The following is a 21,614-nucleotide window of genomic DNA, read 5'->3' on the forward strand; positions in this document are numbered from 1 at the left end:
ATACATTTTTATTGAACGTGAAAATTTTCACAGAGAGCCTTAAGACCTTTGACCCCATTCCCTGAAGCCACTTTGTTTGTAATTCCATCCATTCATTCATTCATTTTCTCTTTGCTTCTTCCAATTCAGGGACATGGGGGCAAGTAACTGACTTAATGGACAAGTAACGAACACAGACTGCCCATAATTCAGTGCCTCATTTACCTGGCTAATGATAAATGTCCAAAGAAACTCTATGCAGGGAAGGCAGTGAGCAGCCACTATCGTTAACAGAATCACAATCTAATTTATTGTTCACACACCATGGAGATGTGCCTCTGGCCTCACTGATATAAAACAATAAAAACAGTGTAAAGCAGAGTCTGAAGCAACAGAATCAGTACTCTACAAAAGACTTACCTTCCTGTCACCTATCACTTTTTCTATGAATTCACATGAACTGGTGTAAAAAATTGATCTTCTTGAATGAATTAAGCTCACTAGGAATTACACCCAAGAATTAAGTGTACCGAAAGGATTATGAAGTGTTTGGTGAAAATGTGGCCTAGCCCTCTTGGCAGAGGGCTGACCTCTTGGCCATAGGATGAGGTGGCTGGGACTGCCATGGGGAGTGAGGAGTGACCCAGGGTGCGAAGATGGACAGACGTGTGCGAGGGAGAGAAAAGGATCACCTACAGTATTTATAGTGTTTGGGGAGAGGAAATGGCATCAGGTGTGATTGCAAATTACCGAAAGCTGAGTCTGATTGAACCTGGTAGTTGTCACGCCTCCCGACCTTTTGTTATTAACTCTATTTGTGGCAATTGAAAGGAAAACAGGTTACAGTGCCGATATTTAGGCTTTTAGCTTTTGGTCATGAGTAAAAGAAAAACAAGGACACTCTCCCAGTGTCATGTAATACTTCTGTAATTTGAACTGTTCTTTCTGGTGTTTATATGTGTTTTGTATCACTTACTGCAAATGATTTATGTCACTTTGAACAAAGGCATAGGCCAGGTGATCTCTATCAAAATCATCCTCCATTACAGACCATTACATTCTCATGGACGGCAAGCAAGCAACGAACAGTAGCTGTAAAACTACTTCACACATGAAAGTTTGAAAATTCCACTGTCAACTGTATGCCACATGCCATGGATTTCTGGAATCTTAAAAGACAAAACAATTTGCATTTCTTTCATCAGACATGTGGAACATGACCCCTTTCTGGTCAAAAATGGCAAATATTCACATCTGCCAGAAATCCTTGCATATCATATTTACAAGCACAGCACGCAAGCTTGCCAGAGACCCATTACCTAGAATACATTACAGTACGATCCTGTAATGTTTATGTAAACCGCATACATATAACATATATACTCAGCATCTAATACCTTTCATTTTCAATCTCTAAATTCCATTTTTAGTCATTCAAAAGAACTAATGTCAGAATGTAAGTGCAAAGTGCTCCTACAACTTTCTTTTTCTTAGAACAACCAAATAAAGACTGCTACCACAGTTTACCTAAACCAACAAGGAATTTGATCACAAATTTTCCTTTCTCATCTGAGGTGTTTGTGGTTTGAAAGACAGAACAAGAGGAAAATGTGTAAAAACCTCTCGGCTCAGCAATCTTCTGTTTTGCCCTTTGTGTAGAACAGGTCCCCTGTGTTTCTTTGTGCCACAAGTCAACATCCATTACAAATCTGGCCGGGAAATGGTTGTACAAACCTTTTGCTGTCAAGCTGTTGCCTAAAATATTGTTGTTGTTTTCATTCAGCTGGTCTCCCAGAGACTCAACGGATGTTTTGCTGGACTGCGTTGTGTCAGGATCATTTGTGTCCAGTTTGAGTTCTATATCGTCCAACATGGTGAGGGGAATTTGGGAGCCAAAACTGCCTTCTTTACCCTCCTTTTCTGGTTTCTCTGCTTCTGCAATAAAAGCAAAAAGGGTAGGATTTCTTGAGTGTCAGTATAATAAGGAAAAAGAAGATGAAGGAAGAGAAAAGAAAAATGCAGGAAGGAAATGTCACAGGTGCCTCTCCATTAATACTTGAAATTCAGCACATTGTTCAAAAGTAAGAGTATATATACAAGCTCAAGGTTTAATATTGATTATACAGTGTCTTGCAGTAGTATTCAGACTTCTGCACAATTTTCACATTTTGTTGCTTTAAAATGTGCAGTCATGCCCTTTGAAGTATTAATGTGTTACTGTATATACACAACCTAATCTACACATTCAAAGAAATAGATGTAAATACTGCAGAGTATTATGTGAAAGAAATGGAAGTCATGATTTTTTAATTAAGTATTCAAACCCTTTTCTGGTGGCCGACCTAAATTAAGAGAACACAATTACTTTAAATTACAGTACCACACAATAAGCTGAGTAGCCTCTGTCTGTGTGCAATAGTAGTGGTCCACTTGATTTTACAATAAATGCACCTCTCTTTGTAAGGCCCCTCAGTCAGGTAGTCAATTGTAGGCAAAGATTCAACCATAAAGCTCTCAAACCAACTCAGAGATAAAGTTGCAGAAAAGCACAGAATCAGGGGAAAGGTATAGTATAAAAAACACTGAATATCCCTTTGAGGACTGTAAAGTCAATCATTAAAAAATGTCATGTGTATCCTATCACAAAGCTGACCTACATGATAAAAATAATCTCAGATCCTTCATGGGTTTTGCAACAAAGCATTTAAGTGGCTGCAAACACGTGACAAAAGGTTTGTGGTCACACGAGATAAAACTAGAATTTTTTTGGCACACATGCAAAGTGTTAAATCTGATGCAAATCCAACATAGTGCATCACCCTGACAACACCATCTCCACTATCACGCATGGTGGCGGCGACCATAAGTTCTAGTTCTGCGTCTCATCAGCAGAGTCAGGGAAGCTTGTCAAGACTGATGGGAACCCAGATGAAGCAAAGCACTGTCAAATCTTACAGCTGCCAGCTGCTGCCTGCTTCAGACCTAAAGATGGGACAAAAATCCACCTTTCAGCAGGACAATGATGCAAAGCACCAGACCACTGCTACATGGGAGTGGCTTTAGAATAAGAAAGTGGAAGTCCTTGAGTGGACAAATAGAAGGTGCTTTCATCCAATATTTAATTCATGGATCTAAATACTTTTGCAACCAACATTTCTTCTTTTCTCATTACTGTTTGCCAAAACTGACTGTAACATATCCTTCCCTTAGAAGGTCTTAGTTTTAATTGGAATAAAATCCTACATCTAAACAATGTGCGTGATGTACATCATTTTGTAATTTCACAAATAGGATAGGTTTCAATCATTTTGTGATGATACATCCCCTTACATCCCCTTTGCAGATATCTACGCTATCTTTGCATTTTTCTTGCTATTCAGATGCCTGGTCTATTAAGGATGACAAAACAGCTGAAAATCCAGGGTGATGCCAAAGATGATTAGTGACCTGTGGTGGACTTGGAAACCACACAGCAGCTGTTACTTGTGGGAAAGGTGAACACCCCACTATTAGCAAGACAGGAACCAGTAAGAAAAAGAAGGATGATAGTTTCCCGGCACTGAGGATATAGCTCTACAGTGACTCAGAGGCACTGGAGTGTGGCTGCAGGCTACTACTAATCTGCCCCTGCACCACAATGCCCATCCCTATTCTCTAACCTCTCATTGGAGACATTTCTTTCTCCTCGATTTCTAAGGCCAAGTCCTTACATCTGTAATTAGTGTTAATGAGATGATCAGTCTTGCTCTTGACTAGGTAATTGTAAAATTGCCATTACTGTTATTAAAAAACAGGCTGGAGTTAAGGCAGTTTTTACAGGTAAGCCCACAGCACTGCTGTTGCAAACAGATGAAAAGTGAGAGAAAGAAAGACTCACTAAAAAGAGAATGTCCCCTCAGATGTGACCTCTGGATTGGGAAGCACACAATGCGGGTGAAAGGCATGGTGAAAGTTTCAGCTCTAAATGTGAATATTGTTCTAAGTGTGAATATAATATGCGCTAGATCAAGTGAATACTTGATAAGCAGAATTTGCATGTTGGTTTATAAAAAAAAATTAAGATTTAAATGTATTTACTGCAAAAACATAATGTGTGTAACAATGCACACTTTGTTACAGTGAAAATTCGTAAATTGTGTTTCAATAAATAAATACATTCAAATAAATTGAAGGATGGGGATATCTACATCTCAATAACTGTTTCTAAGAACAAATAGTAGGAAAGACTGAATGCCAGACTAATATTTTTTTAAAGATGTCATTAATATGTTTAATCAAACATTGTATTACCCAAGGCTTTAGATTTATGAAAAAAATATGTAAATATGTAATATGTAAAGTTTTTTCTACTTTTATTAACAAATTTTAGAATACTTTTGATATAAAACACCTAAATATTCTTTCCAAATGTGAATTCAATAAAAAACCTGATGAATGCAAAGGGATGATGACAATATTGATGTTTGTAGAGTTCAATGGATTCTGTATCTAAACATATAAGTATATGCATTTCTTCAGACAGGCCGGTAGAAAAATACCAGGCTCTGGTCTAATACTCTAGACTCCTGCTACACTGTGGGACCTATTGTCTGGCTAAAAGACAGCACAGCACAGAGAAAACAAGCAGGTCAGCAGATGAACAAAAGGACCCAGTAAGAAAGACACTGAGGGCTCGGTGATGAGTTTGAACACAGCCCTCCAGACCACAGGCTCAGCACAGAACACAGCAAGGAGCCGGCCGGCGCATGGGTCAGCAGGACCACCTGGAGGTCTCCGTCTCAAGGTATGACATTTAATCTGGGGACGCGACCCTTTCTTCCCAGGGCAAGTGCACGGCGACCTCTCTTCTGATCTACCTATTCAGACCCTCCTCCTTAAAAACCACACATTCCAAACTGTCATGAAGGGATCAGCGGGACACAGTAAAACTGCACACGGTATCGGCATTAGCCATAGGCCCAGCACTCGTAAAACAGCAGTTTGCCCAGGGGAGAGAAATATGGGACATAATTTTCCCATTTTATTCACCACTGTTGGGTGAATAAAACAGGCAAATTACACACAGATTTTAAACTTCATATTTAGCATGTTTATACACAGACTTGTAGAGCTAATCCATGATTTTGCATGAACAGTGCAAAGTGAAGCTAACAAATAAGGCAATTCAATAATGACATTTGCTTCAACAGGAATGCAGTTTTATAGCATACAGCACAGCATGGAGTAAAGAGCTGTTCAGACTTCTGAAAATAATGGACTAATAAATAACACTTTGCATTAATGTAGTACTTCTCATCCCAAAGGATGTCAGGGCACTAAATATAGGAGAGGAACCTTATATGTATTCATCCATCATTGAAGCGCAGCACCCACGAGATCAGAGGAAGTGAGGAATTACTTCACTGACTGAATCAAGAGAGTACTTTAGGGTGGCCGGATTGTACAAGTTCACAATTTAGATATAGGTGTCAACACCCCCACCCTTGTAAAAAGGGCAGTAATCCTGTAGTCAGTACCACAATATCACATTTAGTCTGAAGAATAGCACTTGCAACAGAGCATCCATTGTCACCATACTGGGGCACTGGTTTGGAAACTGTGGTCAAGAGGAAATAGTGCCACCTACTGGTTACCAGCACCATTGGCAGCTGCAGTATAGTTTTCTTTGGATGTTCCCAGTACCAACCATGCCCAGCCTTGCTTAGCTTCGGAGAAATCATGACATTAGGCTCCAAGGTGGTGACACTGTTACACAAATTAAACACACATCAACAACCGCTATTACTTCATATGAGAAGCAATACTACACCTATAAGTACAATAGCAAATCAGATTAAAATTTGCTCTCTGATAGTAATAAGTCTATATGTGATATAAAGTAAACAGTACTTTTTTCCCCATTGAAAACTTGTATGGTTAAAATTCCCAAATATTTTACTAATTCAAAAAGAACAATTTTACCTTACGATCTTTTCATGCACAATGGGAAAAAATGCCTTAAGAAGAGATGAACACACTGAATTTTGTACACTTTAAAGCTAGATGATGTTATTGTAGATCAAACATCCTTTGACATTAGAAGTATGAGAAAAAATAAAATTGAGTAATACTGAATTATTTATTTGAATAGCGAGTACTAACCTACACAACAGTTTCAAGAATAATTTTATAAGGATGATGCATGTTACCAGTCAATCTTATCTTAAGCACAGTAAGATAAAACATGAACCTCATACTGTATTTTGCTTGCATGCAAAGCCATGTACTTTCCAGATCAGGACTTCCTTTAATGACGATATAGCAGTAAGTAGGTGGAGTGGGTGGGTATGAAAGAAACATGCAATAATAGGCAAAGTTTTGTCTGAAAGATTTTAAAATCTTGTCAATTAAAAAGTATTGAGTGTTTCACAACTGACCAAAGCAACATGCAAAACAAAGAAATAGAATACCAGAATTGTACTTTCAAAGATATCAACACAATTTCAATGGCAATAAAAATATTATTGGGAATGGTAATATTTTAATTTATAACCAATAAATGTAACAACCTTCAGGGTGCATTTAAAATATATGCATCAAATAAGAAATCTGAGGGTAAATTGTATTCAAGCCATAAAATACATCTCTTCAACTTTTTAATTATATCTTTACTCCACTTAACGAAAGTTAGGGTGAAGTTTAAGAAAGGTAAGGATTAGCTGTATTATTTTAATAATTTTCTGTTTTTGACTTTTATCCAAATAAAAAAGTGTTTGAATTTATATTGTGGTCATCACCCTGCAGTGGCTTAATCTGGACCCACTATTGGAAGTGGAAAAAAGTCCCAACTCTGTCAGAAATGAAGACACATGACCCATTGCAACTGGCCAGTTCGAAATACAACTGGCCATAACAAACAAGTTCTTACATGCCTGATTTGCTTTCAGTGCTCTAGGTACCTGTAGGTTTTAAAAACATTCTATGCTTTTTGAATCTGCATAGCTCTGAACTGCCAACTAATGGGGAACATTTTGTGGAGACATTAAATCACAATAACAAAATGTTGAATCTGTAGACTACACTGAACAGAATGTTTCCAGATTATTTTTTCATGTTGCCCACAAGATATTTTTACGTCTCCTCTTTTTAAGAAATTAGCTCTGAGGAATTCAAAGTGTTCCAAAGAATACAATTCCAAAAATGTCTCCTTCAGAGAATCAAAGGATTTAAATGTACTAGACTTGATACATTTCTCAAAAAAGAGAAAAGCTGTCACGTCTAGTTTCCCAAAACATTAGTAGATTTAGTCACCACCACCCCAAAAAGGAACCGAAAGGAGCTAAAAATGGTCATTACATGATTCATAAGACTAAAATGCCAGGTTTAGTGTTACTCTCTTAATGACCACAAATACATATATTCAGTAAAATATGCTGTTTTTAATAAACCGGTATTTATTTGCCATAATGGTTTGTATTTTCAGGCAAAAGGAAACAATAATGGGAGCGATTTTTGTCATAATAAATTTGCTACACTACAAATTTCATCCTACTGTACATGCTTGACGAAAACTAAGAGGAATGTTGTTCAATGAAAAGACTATAGCAAGTATGAATCATAATTATTTCGTCTGAACACTTTTCTAAATATTCCACTCATCACATTTTACAGTCATATTTTCCAGTGAAACTGATAAATGTTTACACTTTAATCCAATTTACCGCTGTATATTACATATAAAAAGAACATTAACCCAACCTACCTCTCTTCATTGAGACTCAGCACTATATGATTAATAGCACTATTATGTAAAATCTTTTTGTTCATCAAGTGTTAATGATATTTCCTGCTCTCTCGTGCTAACATTAATCAAAAGCTAAATAAAATATCTTAAAATGTATAAGAACGGGGTTTCCTCTTAAATTTGCAGTATACTGTTGGTATTAAGCCGTTTTTTGTCAAGAGGAGTGAGGTCGTGGTTTGAGACACTAACACGAAGGTTTGGCAATGCTGCATGGAAAACCACAAATTGAAAAAAAAACCAGAAACTAGGAATAGAAAAAAGACATTAATGTCGAGGGAATGACAAAGCAACCATAGAACCAGTTGCAAAGAATTAGACCTTGGTTCTAATTTCTGCTAAGAAACATTTGTTTGGTGCATACGGACTTCTCTATGGGGGTTTGATGTTTAATTTTGAGGTAAACCACATTCACAATTTGTTCTTCCATATTGGTCAAGTCAGTGCACAGTACCATCACGTGGTCACATTTTGCTTTGGAGTATTGTGATATGTAGTGAAGTGCAGCAGCACTCTGTGATGTAATTGTATCACGTGACTTGTAGAATGAAAGCGGGAAAGATCTGGAAGAGTCGGGTTAACATATGCCTGTGCCTTGATAAGGCTGTCTATTTAAACTAGACGACAAGGAATAAGGAGACAGATCAGAGAGGCTACTAAGAGGCCAATGAAAGGTTTGAAAGAGCTACAGGCTTTTATGGCTGGTCAATGTCACGATTGTAATCCCTCCCCCTTAAGGGCGCTCCAGCTCTTACACATTTTAGTTGATTTTGTGTACCTTCCTCCTATCCAGCCCACCTTAAAAGCCAGACGCTCACTCTATTCCAGGCTCTGCATTGGAAGACGGACGCCCGGAGGCCCGCCTACCACCATGTCGCCTTACGTCTTCCAACCGGTGTCCTGACTGAGCTGAGTCCGGGACTTGGAGCTCCTGGTCCTGTTACCCCTTTTTATCTCCCTGACCCTTCACCGGATTTCTTTCTGGTTTTTAACTTTTGTCATGTTGTCATTTGAATTTGAATATTTTTGGAATATTGGACTTCGCATCGGTTTTCCCCCTGGACTCCCTCGGACTCGATCGCCTGGACCACACCCCGCCCGAGCACCAGTGCACCGTCGTCATGCCCCCCTGTTCGTCAACCTGCTCATTTCCTCGTCTTCTCCTCCCCGTGTCTGTTCCTTCCGGATTCTACTGTCTGCATAGGGTCCTAAAAATGCTTCGTTGACAGTCAAAGTGTACTTGTGATAATGATATTCCCAATAAAACCAAAGCATTAAAGTGATACTGCAAACACGTGTCAAAATGTTTTGTGATCTGACATAACTGAAAAGGAACTTATTGTCCTACATGCAAGGTATTACATTTTGCACAAACCCAACACAGCTCATCACCCAGAGAACAGTATCCCTACTGCTAAGAATGGTAGCATCATATTACTAGGATGAAGTAGTTCAAGTAGGTAGCTGTGTCAGCATGCATAGGCTGCAAAGGAACAGGTAACAGATTTGTTCCATGCTGAAAGGAAAGGAAACAATGTTTTGTCAGCCACAACGTTGCTTTTCCTTTCTTTTCTTTTCAACATGGAATAAACCCGTTACCTGTTCCTTTGCATATTACTAGGATGCTTCCCATTGACAGGGACTTAGGCACTTGTCAGGATAGAAGGGAAAATTAATGGAGCAAAGTAGAGAAAAGTCTATGAAGAAAACCTGCTTCCTTCAAGAAAGCTGAAACTGGGGCAGAAGTTCACCTTTCAGCATGACAACATCTCAAAGCACACAGCCAATGCAACAGTGGAGTTGCTCAGAAACAGAAAGGTAAAAGTCTTCACACAGCCCAGTTAGAGCCCTTACCTCAATCCCATTACAAATCTGGACCTGAAGGTTGCTGTCCATCAACAGTAACCTCACAATCTGACTGAGCTTGAACTGTTCAGTAAAGAGGAATGAGCAAACATTGCAAATTGAAGGTGTGCTATGTCCGTACAGACCTGTCCAAACAGAATTAGGGCTGTAATTCAGGCAAAAGGTGCTTCCAACAAATACTGGTTCAGGGCTGTGTACACTAAGCCACCCCATTTTCTAGGTCTTTATTTGTAATTACTTTTCAGAACGTTTGAACATTCGTTTTTAACTTGGAGGTAGTGCATTATAGTGTGTACAAAAGGTAAAATAAATTCTGATTTAACCATATGTGGTGATTTCAGGCTGTTAGGCCACAAAATGTGTTACTTTAGAAAAGATGTGTAGACTTTCTATAGGCACTGTATATGCATTATATTTACTGCAACGCTTTTCAAAGATTTGCACCACTGAAAGAATATACCTAGATATCTGACAAACAATATTTTCATTAATTATTCCTGTAAATATAACCCTCTATTTCCAGAAAGCTTCATATAACTTGCTAAGGTTGCAACCTGGTGGCTTTCCTGGAATCAAAGTGCACAAGGCCAAATTACACCATGGACCGGACTCCAGTCTTTTACACAGAAGGACACAGGAGCAATTTAGAGATACACCAATTAGCCTAGCCAGCACATTTAATTTATCCCCAAAACACATTGCTTATTATCACTATCAGAATACACTAAGAATATCACTAAGAGACAACAATTTCTGCAATTCATGATCAACAACAAGAAAACAATCTTCTTTATTGAGTAATTAAAGACTATAGTAAATTGCAGTTTTACTAATCTGCTCCACCACATGACATACCTTTGGTGTCTGTCTCACTGCCTGGCTTCTCTTGACCAGTCTCTGATGAAGGGTCCTTGGGTGAACCAAGGGTTTCATTCCTGTCATGGTGTGCATTCACATTTCCTGAGGTATTTGGAAAATTGAAAGCGTGTGATGTTTATGACAGTTTGCTTTTTTAGCTTAGCCATTTTGACTACAAAACCACCACCAAGCAATTCCCCCAAGCAAATGTAGTTAAGTGTGGAAATCTCTTAAATGAAAATATGAAATATTTTTCAGAATTAGCATTAGTTCAATATTAAACTGAACATGCAACATATCCAAAACAAAGCAAATTCAGATGATGGAGTCATCATTTATCTCTCTTGAGGATTTGAAATTCAGCAGACAGAAGCATCATTTTCAAACAGATGTATAGATCTTTTGGATTGAATTGATCTGAATAAAATTCAAACTTCCTGCATTTAACAGCTTTGTTGTAAAAACAAAAAGAAAAGGAAATGAAGAAATTACCTTTTGCTGAAAATGATTCACATGCACCATCTTTGTCCACAGAGCTCAAAGGAATCCCTGCATCTTCAGGACTTTTGTTGTATAAATCAAACGAGTACCTCTGAAATTTCAAATCCCAAAAGATGATAAGTGGCTACACATTAGAAAATGCCACAGTTACATACACACTTAAACATAATGAGCTAGTGTCGTTGCTAAGAGGTCTTAGATGCCAAGTGATAAAGGTCAAACGTCCTCATAAAAATTAATTCCTTCATTCTTGCTGCCAGGTAGTAACTTTTTTGTGCTTATAAAATGTTGACTTCATTGAAAGTGCCCACACAGTGTGAACACTTCATCTCTTAATGACAGTCCTTATAAATACATTTAATTAATACATTGAGATTGCTTAAAGCTATCCCATACTACTCCAATAGCAGAACCTGGTACAACATAACAGATATACAGCTCATTAAGAAAACTAGCTTTCTCTGTAATTGTACTCACCCTTGTCTTTAGGCGTATAATATAAATTATCACCATAATAAGGACAATGGCAATAATTAGGGCAATTAAAATGATTATTCCTGCAAAGAGAAAGACATAATAACATTTATGAAGCCGCATTCTTCATAAATATACAATAGCAAACGACAATCAAGAAAATAAATATTGAGTATTAGATTATAAGAACACGACATGGTGTATATGCTGCATTTCTGGTCACAGTGTGAAACTAAAACACAAAATGTCAAACAAATATAAAAACAAAACCAAACCAGGAATCATACTTGGTAAGAAACCAAGACCATTAGGTCCACACCAAAACAAGAGCCTATTCAGATATTACTACATCTGCTTTAAGCAGTTTTCATTACTGTATAGGATTATTTGTTCAGTGAATAGATTTTAGAACTTACAGGCAGTTTTACAGTTTCACACACTTTGACAATATTGCATCTTTCATGAAAAAGTCTTATTAAATACAACTGGTGGGAAAAAAAGGAACAGCCCGCTCAGGTGAAGCCGCACGGCGGGACAGGCAAAAACGCGTGGCGTGGTGCTGCTCATCCCTTTGGATGGGTGTTCAATGTGCCTGTACAGCTGTTCTTCATTAGACTAAGACAATCCAGCTGTGACTCATCAGGTAATGAGTCGCCCTTCATCCAGGGCTTCGCCTCCACAATGAACACGCCCCTCCCATACTCCATATGAGACACTCTGGGCAGGTGTGGGGATGCTTATGAGCTAAGTGCAGCACAGTTGAGCTTTTGTCCTTGTGGTTGAGAGGGTCGCATCAATGAGACTATGAGTTGCAGTGAGGAAAAATATGACTTTGTGCTTATGTGCCAAACAACTCTTTAGAGTATTCTGCCTTATTAGAGACAGGGGGTGCAGTGCCCCATAGGGTGCCCCCTACTGATTCTGTAATCCTCTCGGGAGATTTCAGTGCCCACATGGGGAATGATGAAGAACGTTTTGCCACATCTCCTGTCATGTTTTGTTGGCATGGAGAAAGGTTGTACTCTGGGGTGGTTGTGGGAAGGTGGGAACATTCAGTCCCTGTATTTGACTTTGTCTTAAGTCAAGCCCGTTCAAGGGGGTGTTGGACTCCACCAAGGGTGCTTCTTATCTCCTCTCCTGTTCATTATTTTCATGGACAGGATATCAAGGTGTAGCCAAGGTTTTGACAGTATCCAGTTTGAGGATCTGAGGGTTGCGTCTCAGCTGTTTGCAGATGATGTCCTCTTTGCCTCATCTGACTGTGATCTCCAGTCCTCACTAGAGAGCTTCACAGCTGAGTGTGATGTGTAGAAATGAGGGTCATGGTTCTCTCCCTGAAAAGAGTGGCTTGCTGTTGGTTTGGAGATTGCAGTGGAGATTGGTGTGGAGACTGCTGTAATGCTGACATGGTACTGAACAGTGGCGTGAAGGGGGAGCTAAGTTTTCGGACGAAGCTATCGGTTTTCCAGTTGATCTATGTCACTATCCTCAGCTATGGTCATGAGCTTTGGATATTGAGATCATGATTACAAGTGGTGGAAACAAGGTTATACCATAAGGCTTCTGGGTTTACTCTCCTTGAGGAGCTTGGCAATCTGGGAGGATGTTGTGGTAGAGTCTCTGCTCGGCAGACCCAGGACACGCTGGAGGGATTATATCTCTCAACTGGCCTGGGGGTGCCTGAGAACCCCTCAGCAGGAGCTGGAGGCTATTGCTGGGGAAAGGAAAGTCTGGTCTACTTCGCAAGCGACCCTCATCAGGAGCAAGCGGCAAGAACAAGAAAAGCATTATCATACCATATTGTTATTGACTTTGCATTATCATAAAATGTTCTTCTATACTAGAAATTTCTCAGATATGCTATGACATTCTGGACAGGCATTTGTATGCTGTTTGTACTGAGCCTTGTCAAGAACATTTTGGTGTTAAGGGACAGTCAGTTTTCCCTGTTTAATTCTAACCCAAAACTTTACCTACCTGCACTGCTGGATGTGAGCTCTTCCACTGAAAAGCAAATAACATGATTAATGTACTTTAAACTGTATTTTACCTGAGGTTTTATATTTCCTCTTTTCATGATGATTAGAGGGTATGTTATGCAGGTAATAACCGATAACATTAGAAGAGAGTGTGTAGTTCATTTGGAATGAGACCTCAGTATCATTAGTGAAACATGAACCATACAGTATGTCACAAGTGGAAACTATGTGGAAGTGCATTTCAATCTGTGAACAGGAGGCCCTGCTTTACACTGATGGTTATGGGTATATGCAGCAGGGTCTTCAGACATGTTGTTAAAGACACAACCCTGGTTTCTTTAGAGAAATTTTGGATCAGGACTTAAATGGAGCTTCTCGGCCTCAGATCAATTAGCTACTAACTAGCAAATAGGTTAGATGGGCTAAATGGTTTCCTCTCATTTGTACTGTTACCTTTCTTATTTAATTGTTTGCTGAGTGACAGTCACTTTTTCATCTTCGCTTCAAGTCCAAAGTATACCTACCAGAACTGTTGTTTTTTGTGGATGAGATGTCATATTCCACTGAAAAGCAAAGAACATGATTAACACCATCCAGTATACTGACTTCCAGGTTGCACATTTTTAATTTGCTTTGTTTCTGGAGGAACAGGACCAAGATCCTCTACCTGATGGGAGGGAAGAGCAGTCATCACCTGGGAAAGTGGTCTCGTTTGTGGCCTAGTGTTCCATCCTTAGGCCCCTTTTTATGTTTCTTAATGTTTTAATTCCCAATAACTGAAAACCCTGGGGTGTGCAAACCCCGCTAGCCAAACAGTCCTTACTTCGGCTTATGGCTTATGCCTTACGTCTGGCCTTAGATCTTACCTTATGGTTGTGCTTTGTGTGTCTGTTTTCTCTGAGACCCACCAATTTAAAGGTCTTGTTAAGGCACTTTGCTCCTTGGTAGGCCACACTCTCCCCTCCCATTCCTTCTTTCATTCTTTTGTCTTTCATTCTATATTTTATACTTCTTATTTTGTAGTTCCAATATGTACAAAATCTCATATATTTTGTATTCAGTCCATTTTCAAATTGCTTTATCCAATACAGGGTCACTGGGGAGTCAGAGTCTTTCCCAGCAATCAACCAGTGCAAGGCAGGACACACCCTGGACGGGATGCCATTCCATCACAGGGCACAAGCTCACATCTAGGGCCAATTTTCCCAGAAGCCAACTAACCTGTCCGGGCAAGCAACAGACACAAGGCAGGATACACTCTGGTCAAGATGCCAGTGCAGGACAGGGCACACACACACAGACACAAACCTACACATACTGTACTCACTCTGACATCAGAAACCACTTAACCTACCAGTATGTTTTTGGCCTGTAGGTGGAAGCCCATGCAAACAAAGGGAGAACATAACCCATGCAGATAGCACTCCAGGAACTCAATCCAGTGCCCCAGCAGTGCTAGGGAGCAATGCTAACTACTAAACCACTGTGCTGCCCTGTATACAGTATATGCAATATACATTATCTTATTATACTAATATTATAATTTAATAGTTAAAAAAGTATAATATTAATATACTGTTTTACTATTAAAAAAGGAAATGTTACCCTATGACACTAGTAATTAAGAGAAGGCTTTATTTTTCTTTCAGTTTAACTGTTCTTGACTGTGTGGAAACACAAGTACTGCATACCTACAGTAGATTCCATAAAGGGACAGCATATGTGATTCACTGTGAAATTGCTGAGAAAGTTGTTAGTTGACTGTATTAATCAGACAGCGTTGTGGTGGCATGGTTGTGAGCTCTGTGGGATCACAGCTTTTGGTCCCTGGCCTTTATTCCAGGCAGGAATGCCTTTTGTGTGGAACATTTATGTTCTCTCCATGTTCGCTTGGACTTTCTCCAGGTGTTCCAGCACATTCTTACCTCCCAACACATGCTGGATAGGCTGGATTGGCTATCTGAAATGTTCTCTTTCTGCATTGGCCCATTTTTCCAGGTGAAGGGCAGTTAGAAGTTCCCAATTCTGCCTTGTGCCCAATATTTCTAAGATAGACTCTGGATTTCTTCACGTTTCGCCAGGACAAACAGTGTTCTGATAACGAAATGGGTGGATATTACTGAGCAAAAAACACTGCACAGTTCCAAACACAAAATGTGCTTACCAGTTTGACTCCCTGTGGTAACTGTCTGGCTTGTAGTACTTTTATCTGAAAAGCAGGTTAAAAAAAATCAGTAATTTCATACCATTCTTTATGCTTGTAATTTGTAAGACAAATAGATCTAAACACCATTAAATTAATTTGATTAAGTGATGAGTAAAATGTCTAGGGAAGAAAATATTAACTTGCAAAGTGATCCTTATCTAATATACTTACTAAACATTTACCTGTTCAAAAGATTCTAAGACAATCCCCCCTTTATCCATGTACATGGAAGGCTTATAGACCGGCCATGTCAATTTTTCTGAAATGAGTCTCTAGCACCTTGTGAAATGTCCTGTGGGGTGTCACAAACAGGAATGTTTATAGGAAGTTCAAGGTAATATAGATACATAAAATAGTTGGAAGGTAAGAAAAACAAATGCTTTTTAATTGACAGTTTGAGGAAACCAAAAGTTCAAAACCTTAAGTAAACCCTTCTCTAAATGCAAACTTCCACTCACTCAGTCAGTCAGTCAGCTTCTACTTTCTCTCTTTCCCTCTGATGCCATTTGCTTATGAGAGGATCAACCCCTCTGTTTCAAGATAGCAAATAACGCTCAGTCCTGGAAGTGCTCATCTTCAGGGTTTTTAAACCAATCTTACACCAATTAGTCAGGAGACTGAGGATGGCAGAGGATGACAGATACCTGGGGAAGTTAGTCCAAACAAGAATCTCCATCTTCATGTACATGTATGAACCTATTGTCCCCTCGCAGTCCTATTATGTGGGCATGTGACTATTTCAGCATCGGATAGACACATGGATAGACACATGTCCACACTGGAATGATAGCACCCAGATATAAATTGATCAAGGTCTATAATTTCCGTGGTATCAATAACCACACTGAAATCACCAACATTCTGAAGCTGTTGTTTAAAGTCCTTTAACATTACATTAATATTATTACAATTTACCTTGAGAAAATTATGTTGTATCTATAGCTTCATATATAACAAACACATGAAAAGTGCAGAGACCATGGCAGGTGCATCTGGTAAATATGCATGTCACAATGAAGGTGATAAGGAGGCTACATACAGTATGTAAAATATATACACTAAATCATAAAAGCCAAAGCACAGAGCTGTAACTAGGACAGCAACAGATTTAAAAAGGCACATAGTTAGGAATCAGCATCTGTAGGTCAGATTTGAACCTCAGCAACAGAAAACATATTAATCATAATCAGAACTTTCAAGACAACCCAAGAAAATGATGCAACATTTCACAGCAGCAAAAGCTGCATTGATGTCCAGGAGGAGAAGGAGTCAACCATCACCAAGTCATTTACTTTAATAAGGGCAGTCACAGTACTATGTCTAACACCCAAATGGAAAGGTTAAAACACATCATTTGAAGAGAGATAGGGCTGTGAATTGGAGTGCGACCACACATTCCAATTTTTTTCTGAAAATCAAGCATAGTGCTGTAACTACATGAGAGTGAGCAATTTTAACACAGGTGGACAACAGCAGACTTCAAGAGGTGAAAAATTGGATTTCAAGGACTCATATTGGCACATGGCAAAGAACAGGGAAACTGTAGATTTGAGAAGGGGTGTGGGAACAGAATCAAAGAAACAGGTATTAAGTGTAAGGTCACAATTTGGAGGCCTGCCTCCAAATATAATATAAAAAGTACTCCATACTGTATATAAAAAGTAGAGTTCATATCAGTGAAAGGAAAGAATCTCCCTTCCATGATGGCAGGAGTGAATTCACTGAGATAACTGCACAAAGTGAGGCTTGTAGTTTATCATTAATGCTATCTATTTTAATAAGTCAATACATGAATGTATTACTCTGACCATGTGGTAATTAATTGTGTAATTAGCATATTTGGAAGAGAATCTGTTTTTTATATACAGTATCTACTCGTATTATTGTAGCAATAAATGATAAATGCTTTGTTTTAATTTAAAACTAACAATAATGGGCTTTTGTGGTGGAAGGGACATCATTGCTTGCTATTCAAATATCACTGAAAATCATGTGTCATATATAAAATGTATACTTTAGTCCACACATGTGGAATGAATGCATGATACAGTTGCCATATAGTATTTTAGTAATGGTAACTATAACAACAAACAGGATTCACTACAGAATATTTGTTAGAGTAGAAACAAGGTGATGAAACAACACACGCTTTCATCAGAGAGAACATATGACCCCAGGGACATATTTGCATACAAAAGGATTAGATTTAAAAATACAAATGTAGTGATCCTTTTTGGTTATCTTATTGTCATCCGATCGCAACACCAAAAATAAAACAGTTTCTACAACAAGCACTGACCAGGAAGACGGCAAAGTGAAGAAGTAAGTAATGCTAGTTGGCAAGCTATAGGAGGATTAGAAGTTCATATGTGGTGAATTGACAGGAAACCTCTGTGCTTTGCATGTTTAACTGAACAATACTCTCCTTCATGTACCACACAGCTGTCTTTGATATGAGGCTTGAGCGGAATTATCTTTTTTCATAGGTAAAGCTATGAAAGAAATAAGGCAAAAAAATACTTTGTTTTTGCCGATTAATAAACTCAGACTGCTGTGCTGACATACTGGACAGTCAAAGCAAGACTTTTTTTGGGGGATCTGAACTAAAATCACTTCTATAAAACTTTTAACTTTAAACAGTCAGCCAGAAACAATCCACTGACATTTGCAAAACAAAATGTAAAACACAAACAGATCAAAGCGCTGTTCTGAAAATTCTGTGTGCAAGCAATTTTCACCTGTATACAGCATATTATTGCCACCAACCACAATATACAGCATAAAGAGAGGTTTCAAACTCTCTAGAGAAAGTGTCTTTGGACCATTTTGCTCTCTATTTCAACACTAGTGTGATGTCAATTACTCAACTTGCAGTGTGTTGGATGTGTTCATGTGTCAAAGATAAAGGGCAGCTTCACTTCACAACAGTTTCTATTTCTGAACCTTTCCACCCACTACTATGCATCAAAATGAGTACAAATGTTCTTTATCTATGCCCACACTAAGGTTGGGATGAAAACCCCTAGTCTTGTTCAGTATTAAGTAGGAAAACCCCATTTTAGCTTGATATATGGGAGATCAGAGGAAAATCGGTTTTCTTAACTCTGTCTTATAGCAGCTACCAAGCGATTATTCAGAATAAATGTGCCTACACTTTAGAGCTTACACATCACTTAGCTGACAGCAGAGGTGTGTGCAGTGGCATGGATTGCATGAATCCAGAGGAACATGAGAACAAGCTGTTTTGAACATTTGGCCAGTTGATCCAATTCTTGAATCTGGTCATGCTTATTATTAATTGCTTAAGATCACAGAATCAGGGTTTTCTCAACCCACCAGCCTTGCACAATTACAGTACCATATTCATGTCTCAGATCCAAGACTACTACTCATACCACTATTGGTAATCATAATAGTTTTACCTTGTCTGTTTTTATTGATATTTAGCAAAAGCTACACATTGAAATTTAATAAAAGTGACAAACTAACAGTGATTCAAATAAAACCAAGAAAATGTAACACTTCACCTTCCAACATTACATTTTCTTTGGCACTCCCTGCACTGAGGACAAAAATATAACAGGACACTAAATTATAAAAATTCAAGTCAAGATGGGAACAACAGACAGTCCCCCATACATGCTGTGGCTTGTCTTTAGGAATAAAACACAGGCAGGGAAGGAACAGTTCTGTACAGACAGAAGTACACATTTCCAATCTAGATACACCAAACATGAACAAATTAAGACATCGTGAAATGGCCAGACAGGGAAGATTCAGATGTTTTTTCTTCCGGGAACTGAACTAGTGAACATACTGTAGAAGTGTTCAAGGTGCAAATTTGGTATCTACAACCTTCCACCTACTGAACCTTCCTGGGGGTCTCACTGAGTCCCAGCAACAACTCCTGCAGAATGTTTCAAGTGTTTATATACTGTATTGACCAGAACAAATAATGGGTAATTTATTATTTTAAAATGGACAAATTCTATTGTATCTTGATGTGTTAAAAGTACAGCAAATTGGAACCAATACCCTCTCCACATATTAGCTAAGTAAAATAACTTTAATGTATTTACATGAACATGAAAGTGGAAAAGCTATTTATTTCCTGTCTTAGTACAAACCCCCTGATAGATGAAAGGTCTTTGTACTGGGCTTCAGGCTAGTCCCTCTCTCTGATGGCTGTTCACATCACCCTGGGCCATTTTCTCAAATAATGCAGTCATTCAGTAGGGAACATCTTGTTTGTTTGTGTTTCTTTTATAGCAAAAATAACAGGTTTTTCAAGCTTCGTGTTGAAAAGAACAGAGAAGGCTAATATTTGTTTCTTTAAATCTCACAGTTCTGCATGGTAATAAAAGTTACCATAAAAGTTGTCTGAAAGTGTATTCTTTTGTGCTTCTTTACATCTTGTTTGAGTAACAGCAAATCACAAATAACAAATCAAAATCCACAGGCCATTTCCAGTGGACTAGGTTCAGGTCCGAAAACGGTCTCTTTTGCATTTATTCCTTTTTTCTCTGAGATGGCATCATCCAACAAGGATGACAGAGGTTTCTAATGCTACGGACTCCTATTTCAGTTAAAACAGGCTTTTCCTACCTTGTCCAACAGTTGTCCTGTGACTTGTATCTTCACCCTCACTGTTTTCTGGAACTGTAGTGGGACTCGTAGAAGTGGACAGTAAGACTGTGGTGCTGCTTAGGATTGTTTGACTGCTGGTATTGTTAGCAGAAATGTCACCTTCTGTTGCAGTGGCTGGAGTTGTACTATACTTCACCGTGGTTGTATTCTCAGTTGGAGGACTAGTCCTGCTACCGACAGTGGTACCCAAATTGTCAGTGCCTTGAACTACTGTAGCAAAAAGCAAAAGAGCACCTTGGAAATGAAAAGAAAAATAGAATTGTGATGAAAATACACAAGGAAAAAGTTTTAATCACCAGTTTGAAACAAAACTGAAAACATCAAAGAACAGTGACATCGTCCTATAACCTTGTGCAAGATTTGGTTTAAGCTCTTGTTTCTTTTTAGATGTGCTTTTTTCAAAAATCATGTCTTAGCTTTTTATGAGCTGTTGGTTTAGCTTATCAAATATTGTACTTTGAACAAGCAAATTGAAACCTATTGAGGAGGTTTTTAAATGAACGCCTGATACTTATCTTCAATCAGATACCTTTGGATTGGGATTTCTACCCATCGGGTGTTTTTGTTACAATCCTGTGAACAACAGTACGACTAAGAAGGAAGCATGATGAGTCTCCTCTTGTTTATAAGTTTATATTTCCCTTAATTTAATATTTTGGTACACCATAATTCTATTTTAAGTACATACAGTAGATACTTAAAATGACTATAGGAGTATTTAAATGTCATGACTGCATGTCATTCTATAAAACAGTTACCTAATTATACTGCAATATTGGAATAAAGGGGGATGCTTTCTTTAAAATACTTGTGCCTTTAACATCTGCACAGTTTACAAATGTGTAACATTATTTCTTAAAACTTTTTAATTTCCTTCAAAAAGTAAGATTATTACTTCTTTATGTTATCCACAACAATGGTTCAAGTGGCAATAAGTAATGACAGTTTTACTTAGAAATAAGCAAAGGGAAATAAAAGAGAGTAAATAAACATTAGCAAAAAGTCAAATTAACTTACCCAGCACAGAGTGGCTAAAGGAAATTACCCACATTTTTTAATGAGTCCTTCTTCCTCAGTCTGATGTGCTAGAGATTAAGGTGTATTCTATGCAAAGACACCAAGTGCTGTGCTTTATTGTGTTGACTTCCGGTGCTGCAGTTATCCAATCACCAGCCTTCAGCATTTTAAAATCTTATTTGAAGTTCTTAAGCTCCAAACCACAGGCAGGATGAAATAGAGAAAACCACACTTAACAGGATGCAACAGTTTGTTTTTTCACAGTTGAAATCTATACAATTAAGCTCTGTCTCTATGCCCCACATTT

General features: G+C 38.4%; 1 protein-coding gene across 2 annotated transcripts in view; it reads right to left on the minus strand.

Moving 5' to 3' along the window:
• Positions 1–21,400, minus strand: part of LOC148678261 (uncharacterized) — a 46,988-nt gene extending 25,588 nt beyond the window's left edge. The window contains exons 1-9 of one of the 2 annotated variants that reach the window (XM_088633119.1): positions 21,308–21,400; positions 20,249–20,524; positions 15,602–15,646; positions 13,962–14,000; positions 13,436–13,462; positions 11,462–11,541; positions 10,976–11,075; positions 10,481–10,585; positions 1,714–1,914 (exon numbers count right to left, since the gene is read on the minus strand). In XM_088633119.1, the coding sequence (XP_088489245.1) occupies positions 1,714–1,914; positions 10,481–10,585; positions 10,976–11,075; positions 11,462–11,541; positions 13,436–13,462; positions 13,962–14,000; positions 15,602–15,646; positions 20,249–20,524; positions 21,308–21,341 (907 nt within the window). In that variant the 5' untranslated portion in view covers positions 21,342–21,400. Of the gene's footprint in view, positions 1–1,713; positions 1,915–10,480; positions 10,595–10,975; positions 11,076–11,461; positions 11,542–13,435; positions 13,463–13,961; positions 14,001–15,601; positions 15,647–20,248; positions 20,525–21,307 lie in introns of both variants that reach the window. The other variant, XM_088633118.1, reaches the window with a different exon arrangement.
• Positions 21,401–21,614: the final 214 nt, after the last annotated feature.

This window comes from Lepisosteus platostomus, chromosome 1, assembly GCF_059453375.1.
Source record: "Lepisosteus platostomus isolate fLepPlt1 chromosome 1, fLepPlt1.hap1, whole genome shotgun sequence".
Taxonomy (NCBI): domain Eukaryota; kingdom Metazoa; phylum Chordata; class Actinopteri; order Semionotiformes; family Lepisosteidae; genus Lepisosteus; species Lepisosteus platostomus.